Below are 10,566 nucleotides of genomic sequence, written 5' to 3'. Positions count from 1 at the left end.
AACAACTGATGGGAAACAAAAATCTGTTTCAGCTGTGTGTTATTAGACACAAAAATATTATTTTGGGATTGTGCAAGGATCAGTTCGTTAGATCACTGAACTTGGACTAAACCAGTAGGATGGCATAGCATACATGGAGATCCTATCAGCTATAGAATCAGCCATGTAAGAACGTCAGTGTTATGGACAGAGTACTTCATTTTTTTCTCTGGGGAGGCGAGAGCATCATTCATCTTGAACCATGAGAGCGAAACTGGAGGTCCTAGCCGTGGTTTTGGGCTTCATCAGCCTGTTTGGCACCGTTACCATCGCCGCCCTACCCATGAGGCGGGTAGCAGCTTTCATCGGAGCCAATCTCATTGTCATGGAGACACTGTGGGAGGGCCTGTGGATGAACGGCTATACCGCCAGGCCAACATCAGGATGCAGTGCAAGGTGTATGATTCACTGCTCATTCTGCCTGCCCACATCCAGGCATCCCGGGGGCTGGCGTGTCTGTCCGTTGCCCTCACCTTCGTTGCTTTGCTCATCACAGGATGCGGAATGAGAGCTACCTATAGGGCATTCACCAAATATTCGAATATTCGAACATTCGAATATCAAAGTCACTATTCGACGTTGTTCACCGAAGTCGAATATTAGCTTATTATTTTTATTTTTGTACCGTTTTCTCTTTAAATATATATAGTTTATAAAGCTTGGCTAGATAGGAAGTCATAAGAATGAGTTACTTGTCAATGCCCCTGGTAGATGAATTTGTTAATGCTCAATACCAGGGGTTCTCAATTTTTAGGCCGTGACCCCCAAAATAAACATATTTGAACTGGGGACCCCCATCCTGACAAGCACTTGGAATTGTAGGTATTACATTTAATGTGACTCCGTTCCACAGATAAAAAATAGCAGATCTACATGCTCACAACGCCTCGCGTTCGCCTCTTGCTTACTTAATATTTGACAGTTTGGCCAGTCCTGTCGAATATTCGACTATTCGAATACTTTGAGGTCGAATAATTCGAATACTAAAAATCACTATTCGTGAATGCCCTACTACCTACTGCTGCCGAAACAACGCAAAGGCTAAGAGCATCACTTTGGTGGCAGGGGGGTGCTTGTACCTATTGTCCTGTCTGATCACGCTCATCCCTGTCTCCTGGACTGCCTATAACATCATTAATGACTTTCATGACCCCCAGCTGCAAGACCCGCAGAAACGGGAATTAGGGGAGGCCCTCTACATCGGCTGGGCCACTGCTGCCTTGTTACTCACCACTGGGGTCATCCTTATGTACTGCTACGCCTCTCGTAGGTTGAAGGATAAACAGCCCTACACTGATGTATTGAAAGATTACACAGTGGTATTAGACAGGGTTCCCTCCAGCTCTTACAAACAGACTCAGTATGTATGAGTACTTAGGAGCTGTGCATAAACCTTTTAATTGAACATATCCCTGTCTAATATGTTGGGGGGCATGTGGTACTCTGCTATTAGAACATAGTCCTACTTCATATGCCCTTCTTTTGTTGTTTGTTTGTTTGTATGGTCATTAAAGTGTTTGCTGTCCTTGCTACTGTTATGCAGTCTATTCTGTTGTTGAGGTTGAGTTTGTTTTGTTGTTTTTTTTTGTCTTAATAAATGCTTCATAATCAGGCAGCAGTCATTGTTAAGCTGTTCTCAATTATTCATAAATTACAGATTTATAATTCAAACATTTATTAACATCTATTTTAGTAAAAATATGTAATACCGGTATCTTACCTGATGTTTGCCAGAGAATATAAACTGTATTGTAGAGAATCCCAATGGTTCTTAACCACATGAAACTTAGTGTCCCTACTCCCTAGTCTGGGCATGGCATTGCAGTCTGCTACCAAAAATAGCAGACCTAAAAGCTGATAAAGCATTACATGCATAGTGAGCTTGCAGAACAACTATTTTTGTTAGAGATTTGGTGCACTGTACATGGTGGTCAAAACTAGCCTTGCATAGTCAGATGAATCTGCCATCGCAAAGATAAATTGCCCTTTCGACGCAGGGATATTGTCTGGCTATGCGAGGCTAGGTGAAAACATCATTTGTTTTGACAATTTTGTACAAAAACTAATGTAATGTGTTATGTGTACATCACTTGGTTGAGGTGCTGGGTTAGAAAGCTCCTGCTCCTGTAATTTAAATACAACTTTTTGAACCAAGGCTCTTCATCGGGTCAAAAGGTTTCTGACCCGAAACAATTGTCACTCAAATAAAAGATTAATGAACATGTTGGTGTAATTGCAATCTTATCAATGTGCCAATTGAACATCTTTAAAAAATATTTTGATAAAGCAGATATCCAAAGCCACAAAAAGAATCCACACACTATAGCTTATTGTTCATGTGTCTGTAAGTACATTATATGTCTATGTAAAATACAACATAGAATCAACTCATAATGGACCGTTCAGGGTGGTTTTAGTTTGTGTTAAAGAGGGCTAGCAGAAACTCCAGAGTTTCATTAATGAGGTGAGAACGGCTGCTAGTCTGTTGGCAGTGTTTTATTACATTGAAACCAATCCCACTCAGGTTGCTTTGCTCCACACCTTTTGCCAGCTCCATTTACATGTAAGCCAGGGGACATTTTGACACCTGCGATCCCTGGGTCACTTTCTGTGAGAGAAACAAGTATCTGATACAAAATGTTATTGGAATCACTCACCAATCCCATTAAATGCTCAAGAAAAGAAAAGAAATGCTACAAATGTGTTATAAACAAATATGTCAAAAGGGAAACAGAATAGGCACTAGGGACATGTGGGCACCTCAAAGTAAAACTGGCTATTTTGTCCAAAATATTAAAAAGTAAATAGAATTTTTACAATTGCTACAAAACCTGTATATCATTTTGGGGCATAAACAAGAAGTTGAAGGATAGAAATTAAGCCTGATAGGCTAATGATGCACAGTGCATGTTCACACCATGCATACTTTACATTACTTAACAAAATAGCAAATTTGACATCAAGATGGCCAGATGGAATAGTATCAATCAATAGTATAATATATATTTGATATGTTTTATTATCGAATTGATTGATTGACATTTTATTGGCAGTTTTATTAGCAGTTTATTAGCAGTTCGCATAAGAAAAGCAAGAGGGTTTCTAGGGAGAAGTTCAGATGTATTTGTCCTGTACTACATCTTTTTCTTTCACTTTCTAGTGGGCACTTGTAATGAATATAAGTAGATTTTAATAGAGATAATTAATTAGCAAATTAATAATAAAATATATTAACACTTTTGGAATTATGAATATTTAAAATGTAAGAGTTACAATTTTGAAGGGGCACGATGATAGATCAAAGTTATGAACCAGCACAAGGCAGTTTTATTAGCAGTATTTTTTGTATTTGTATTTTTAGCTTTAAAACCATCTATAAAACAATCAAAGATTATAGAATAATCATTAATAATTGTATTCCAATAAATCTACTAAAAATAAATAAATAAAAACCTGAAGGGAAAAGTTCTGATACAAGGTCTACTAATAGGATTTAAACCCAAGAAAGCATGGCTTGTTTTATTGGGGTCCTTTGATCTCATTTAATTGAGTCAATGATTTAATCATTGAATCAATCATGATTCATGATTTAATCATCCAAACATGAACTTTACAACACTAGCCTACACACTAGTCTATGTATGGTTTAACAAAATATTATTGTTTGCGCATTTGTGCTTAAATATTTCCCAACCAATGGCAATGTTTTTTCCACCTTTTCTTTTTCTTATTTTCATATTTTTTTTCTTTCCTCAAAATAAATGAATAAATAAATAAGAGGATATTAGATCAACTTTCACATTACTGTAAGTTGTTCTTGACCAGTACTACTTTGTTCATAGTACTGGTATATGTTTTCATGAACAATAACACTAGACTAGGTGTGTCAAGCATCTTGGTGCATGCAATGTAGATTAACCAGTATGGCTGCATGACATTAGCATAGTTTCAGGGGTGTATAAATTCCTGACAGTGTCTGTTCCTCTCAATAGTTTCATCAGCTGTGGAAGGAGAAGGACACACAGTCTTTGGCTCTGTCTTTGGCTCTCAAATCTGTAAGCCACAATGGCTTCTTACACTGCCTACAGTGGCTATGATGGGAAACCACCTCAGACGTATGCAGCATCCTACTACGACGACAAGGCGGCCGACACATACGCAGACTCTGTGTACGAGGAGAAGCAGAGACTGGAAAAGAAGAACCGCAAGGAGGCCATCTGCTGTGAAGTGATAGCTTTGGTCATTGGCTTCATTGGACTTATTGGAGTGGCAGCTGTGACAGGGCTGCCAATGTGGAAGGTAACGGCCTTCATCGAGGAGAACATCATCGTGATGGAGACCCGCTGGGAGGGCCTGTGGATGAACTGCTACAGACAGGCCAACATCAGGATGCAATGCAAGGTGTACGACTCGCTGCTGTTTCTGCCAGCTGACCTGCAAGCTGCCAGAGGTCTGATGTGCAGCTCTGTAGCCCTCTCCGTCTTTGCCCTCATCACCTCTGCCGTGGGAATGAAATGCACCAAGGTGGTGGACCATCGGGCCAAAACCAAGCATGTGGTGCTGGTGGCCGGCGGCTGCCTGTTCCTCATGGCTTGTCTCACCACAATCATCCCCGTCTCCTGGACGGGTCACGTCATCATCAGGGACTTCTACAACCCGCTGCTGATCGACGCCCAGCGCAGGGAGCTGGGAGAGGCCCTCTACATCGGCTGGTGTACCTCAGCGTTGCTTTTCACAGCTGGGGTGATCTTGCTGTGCCGCCACGCACCCCACACCAATGACCAAGATGAGAGGATTGTTTACAACCCAGGAGCAAATCTCTATCAGCCTGGATACCAACCTGGATACCAACCATACACATACCAACCCGCTTACACCTACCAGCCTGCCTACTCTGCACCCCCTCCAGGATCTGTAATATACACACCCAACCAGTTCCAGTAGGGGGAAATTCAAATCATAGACAGTTTTGGACTTTCACTGTCCTCTGAGTGCCCGTTTTTGGGTTCTTTTCCTCCCTTAATTATAGCAAAGATAATCAAGTAACTGCATTGGGTATTGCTGGAAATGCCCCAAGCTGTAATTGCTTTCTCAAGGAGAGCCAAATGTGTTGCAGAACTGTGTGGAATGTATTGGGGGACTGATTGCTTCTGAATTAATTTTGTTAAATTCAGTGAAGCTTATTTTTATTTTAAAAGTTATCTGTTATTGCTAAATCACATTCCGTGTAATGAGATGAGAGAACAGTGTTTTTATTATTGCTTTGAATGTACAATAGGCCTACAATATATAAACAAATGCACTAGGCCTTTTACAGATTTTATACTGAGATCTCACTTTGTAGAGAACAAACATGTTTTCCACAGCACTAGACTGAATATTGGGTCAAATGTGAGGTGAAATAAAGTGGAAAAGAAACTGATCCTGTTTCTTTGATTGATTGAAGACTTTATTAGAGGTTTGCATAGGAAAAGGTGTTTCAATGTTTCAAATGACAATTCTTGACTTGCTATGATGTCACAACATTTGTATTGTCTGCACTGTTGTCACAAATGCACCTGGACCAGTAAAACCAGACTTGGTTTTACTGGTTCCACCCACGCAAATCCTGTGCTACTGCTTCCTTTTAAAGTAGCCCACAATTAGACGTTTAGCCAGAGTGACTTGGATCTGGATACCAGGTACATGTCAAACCTAGCGTATGTCGATCTATACACATCAAAAATAGCATTTGTGGTCAAGCAAAAACTAATATAAATAACAGAAAATGTGTGGAAAACATTACCAACATAATATTTGCTTTGATAAACCATATCAAAGCTGACAAGAAACAAGTACAAGGATCACAGACACAAGAGACAACAACACTGATAGCAATGTTGACACAGATGACACACGCACGCAGGCACGCACACACATACGCACACTATTTTCAAGAAGGATTAGCATCAGGCCATGGCATGCCAAATGCCAAAACATTTTGTGACAAAATCACAACTTGCTTTAGTTTATACGGTTCTCAACGCTGTTTAAAAAAATAGCAAAAGAGCTAGAACTGGCCCCGAGTAGGCCTATGCTATATGCTTCTGTGACAACAAAATTAGTAGTGCCACTCTATTGGTGCAAATTCAAACATGAAAAATCAGGGCACATTGGTCATACTGTAGTTACACATTTTGTTGTTAGAAAGGATAATATCTGTGCCAGACCTTTATACTGCACAGACTTTGAAATAGGAAGTATGTATTTCAATGTGTCCTGTGCAACGGACCCTGTCACGGAAGGATCTTTGTGAGAAGAATAACGTAGCCAAGCTGGCAAGGTGCAAGTGTTTCTGTGTTTGTATGGAAATAAAGGTTTTAGCTTTTTGTTTATATTTGACATGGCTGATATGGACATTCAGCCCAGGAGGCTCTTGAGTGATTGACTGAAACATACAACTGTGTAAAAGCTAATGGCTGTACATGGAGAATTCTTTCTTAGATTTGATGGTCAAAATCCACCCACCACAACTCAGAAATATTTACAAAACAATGGAGATGGCGTGTTAAAGGACCACTTCACTTCACTGATTTTCTGCCTATTGACATATAATTGGTCCTCACTATGCTGATTCTAAGATTGGACCAGTCTACTCTCATCTTTAGAAGGATGGACCAGTCTACTTTTGTCTTTAGAAGGAGGGCTGTGGACAGTTCAAAGAGAGAGAGAGAGAGAGAGAGAGAGAGAGAGAGAGAGAGAGAGAGAGAGAGAGAGAGAGAGAGAGAGAGAGAGAGAGAGAGAACACAAGCTCTCATGACGTTTCATGAATCATTGGTTAAGAGTTAGAGCATCATGACATCATGACGATATTGGGTGATTGGATTTCACTCAAAACTCCAAAATAGATAGCCGAGCTACAAATCGAGGAAGATAGCCGAACTGAAAATGTAGGAATGTAGCTTTCACCAATTTTCTTTTGATACTTAGATAGATTTTAACACCAGACACTTTTATGTATATCTGACAATCTGTTCTCTTACTCAAGTATAGCTTTCAAGGACTTTATAAACCACAGTTGTATAACTTGCAAGGCAGAATTGGGCAGCAGTCATGACTCATGGAGGAGCAGTTGCAGCTTTGTTACAAGGCGGCTGGGATGGCTACCTGTACAGAGTCACTTAAGGATGGAAGTACCTTTGCACCACAACATAAATAAAATAATAAAATAATAAATTAACCGTTTAACCAACCAGTTACACATTTCTTAATGGTTTCCGGGGTAAACAAAGGACTAATTTAGTTGAATACCCCTGGTCTACTCTCAAGTCCTTTCAGCTATACTGTATCTACCCTTATAATCACCATAAACTAGTCTGGAATTGTTTTGGTTATATCTACCCGTAGTAACCTAAAATTAGTAATCTTAATTTATTTTCAGCTATATCTACCTTTATAGTAACTAATCAATTATTTCTTTAAAAAAATCACACCTAAATTGTCTGAAGTGAGCGGTACTATTTATTACTTTTTCATTAAGCGTCCCGCGAAGCTTGGCCAATGTGATCCTGGGTGTACAACAAACTTTGAGCGCTTCGTACCAAGATGTAGGGCAGATGTAGGCCAGATGTAGGCCACGTTTCAGAGCCTGGACATTTAGTCAGTGTACAACAAACTTTGAACGCTTTGTGCCAAGAAGTAGGCCAGATGTAGGCCACACTTCAGAGCCCGGACAAAGCCAGATGTTGGAGCTTACAGGAGCACTGCTCAAAAAAACAGTGTAAACATTTTGATAAAGCAGTGCCCATGGTGTGATGAGAGTACAGTCAGTACAGATAGTGTGGGTTGCAAGTCAACCTCTACACTAGTCCTAAGTCTTGTTGCCTGTCTAACCTTATAATAACCAATACATAATGTACTAATACATTTTTTCTTCAGTTATATCTAACCATACAATAATGACTAAAATAGTCTCAAGTCTAGTTGATGTGTAAATACGATAACCTAATACATTAGCATGCTCATTGTACACGATCTAGGAGTGTAAGTTGAGACCTGTGAATAAACAAAGTGGCAGCTTACTACAGCTCACATGATAGGCGCACAAAGGAAAAAAAGAGTCCTGGAGGGTTCTGTTTCATAGCAACAGGTCAGAGTTCCCACCCCTCCCAATATGGTGTTTCTTCCTCAGGGAGGAGGCAAATACAGGTGCATACACAACAGTGCCTCTTCCACTGGGATGCACCGTATAGAGTGAACCTGCTTCCCCCTCTGAGCAGTCACCATCCAGACACCACTGTGTCTCTGAACCCGGAGCAATAAGAGGAAAAGGACAATGGCTAACTCAACACTGGAGGTGATAGCTCTTTTACTGACCTTGATTGGACTCATTGGGGTGGCTGCGAGCACTGGGATGCCAATGTGGCGTGTCACGGCTTTCATCGGGGAGAACATCATTGTGTTCGAGACCCGTTACGAGGGGCTTTGGATGAACTGTTATAGACAAGCGGACATCAGGATGCAGTGCAAGGTGTACGACTCTCTCCTGGCCCTGTCCCCTGACCTGCAGTGTGCCAGGGGTCTGATGTGCTGCTCCCTGGCCCTGGCCGGACTGGGTCTGCTCATCAGTATGGTGGGGATGCAGTGCACCTCCTGCATACAAAACAATGACCGGGCCAAGCGCATAGTCCTCATCATCGCCGGGAGCATGATCCTCGGGGGGTGCATCTGTGCCATCATCCCAGTGTCCTGGACAGGCCATGTTATCATCAGGGACTTCTACAACCCCCTGCTGATTGACGCCCAGCGGAGGGAGCTGGGAGAGGCCCTGTACATTGGCTGGGTGGCCTCTGCTTTCCTGTTCGCCGGAGGTTGCATGTTTACCTGTTGCAATATACAGAGTGAGGACAAGGGATCAGACAGGTACATGTACTCCAGGAACTCTCAGTACATGGCCTATCCTCAACATCCCCTACACCCGCAGCAGCTGGTGATGCCTCCCCAACTACAGCCCCAGCCTCTTCTCTCCAGACATCCCTCCAACCAGAGCTACAACTACAGCCACTACAGCCACCACAGCCACCCCTCCAGATACCCCTCTGTACGCAGCGCTGTGGCCGTTCTCTGAGCACTTAGGACTTACTGAGGTAATGATGAGCTCAGTTACGCTCAAACTGAACACAAGGAACTTTAAAAGACCAATTTTGGGGGTTTTAGGTTTTTTGTAAGGCTTGACTGTATACATTTCAAGACACGCATTTCACTATGAACATTGAAATTATTTAAGTTCAATGACTAGATTTAGAAGACAAAGTTAATGTAGGCTGTAAAGTTTAGTTTTCTATGTTTATGAATGTACTTATGTTAATTTGTTGTTGAAGAGCATATTGGCTGTATATGATAATACTTGTTTTGGAGCCTAGTTAAAGTAGGCTAATACACATTACTTCTGTGTTGATTGCAACATTTCATGTGGTTTTTGTCAGCTGTTAGGATGACAGTGGTCCATAGCAGTGACTGAAACTTGAATATACTGTATGAACATTGTATAATAGTACAACATACTTGGGTTTATTGTTGAACTTCTATTTGTAAATGGTATTTGATACACAGCCCAGAGTGTGTACTTATAGCGATATTCTATGCTGGTTTTCACTTAGCTACCCCCCAACATGAGCTGGTTTAGACACAATTCACACCAGCATAGTTTTATCAATCAGGAAGCAAGACATTTTTATTTCAGACAGTCTTCTTTTACTTATTATATTATTATAATATAGAAGTTCCCCAGACACCAACCAACTGCATCATCTCGGGATCAGTTCCCATGTCTTTCGATCTCCACTGAACTAAATTGCTAAATTGCTATAAAATAAGATAATAAGAAAATAAGAGGGAAATATAGGTTCCAGATCAAAATAAGTTATATAAATATTCAGTGAAATAACAACAGGAAAACCATAGATCACGATATGTGTGTTACTGTTAACCCACACACATTTATTCTAACATAATTGAATATCACATTAATAGTTGAATATCAAGGCATGACAATAGATTTAGAACAACACCCACATGTTTAATAATGAATAATTTGTCAGATAAGACTATATGTCTTTGGGAGTATTTACTATTTACACCGGTCTATTGGTGTCTGAGTGCTCTTAAAAGATGATGCAATTAAAACACATGTCTATGCAAACATGAAACAAAGATAAAGACTGCTTGTTTAAGGTGTAGGCAGTAGGTTTGAGAAGCAACACAGCCATAGGGCTTAGCTTCTGTGTAAACAGAAAAGGAATTGTTGACCTCACAGCCTGATCACGTGACATCATTTGCAAGTCACTTTAAATGAAACACAGGGCTGTGGATCAAAACTGATTGTTGGGCCATTGACAATCGACTTTAGACAATTTCAGACTGTAAATGTTTTTTCTTTTACCTGTGTTTTTCCTCACATACTTCTACTCACTAAAGATATTTTGTATACTAACATGTCATATTAGTTTAATAAAGACAGTCAGCTTTTTGAACTGACAAAACTAAGAA

The 10,566-nt window shown here is 40.6% G+C and overlaps 1 protein-coding gene and 1 pseudogene across 2 annotated transcripts; both read left to right on the top strand.

The window, feature by feature from the left end:
* The first annotated feature begins 241 nt into the window (after positions 1-241).
* On the top strand, positions 242-4,983 carry LOC308290016 (annotated as a pseudogene). Its single transcript has 3 exons — positions 242-561; positions 1,197-1,305; positions 4,100-4,983. The product of its transcript is annotated as an uncharacterized misc_RNA (transcript).
* A 3,370-nt stretch (positions 4,984-8,353) lies between these two features.
* cldn8.1 (claudin 8.1) lies at positions 8,354-9,145 on the top strand (the record flags this gene model as incomplete). Its single annotated transcript, XM_080730956.1, has 1 exon — positions 8,354-9,145. The coding sequence occupies one exon, from the start codon at positions 8,354-8,356 to the stop codon at positions 9,143-9,145; it is 792 nt and encodes a 263-aa protein (XP_080587082.1).
* Positions 9,146-10,566: the final 1,421 nt, after the last annotated feature.

The sequence above is a fragment of the Nannobrachium achirus genome (genome assembly GCF_963921795.1).
Source record: "Nannobrachium achirus genome assembly, chromosome: 8".
NCBI classification, from domain to species: domain Eukaryota; kingdom Metazoa; phylum Chordata; class Actinopteri; order Myctophiformes; family Myctophidae; genus Nannobrachium; species Nannobrachium achirus.
This window is presented reverse-complemented; position numbering and strand designations above follow the sequence as displayed.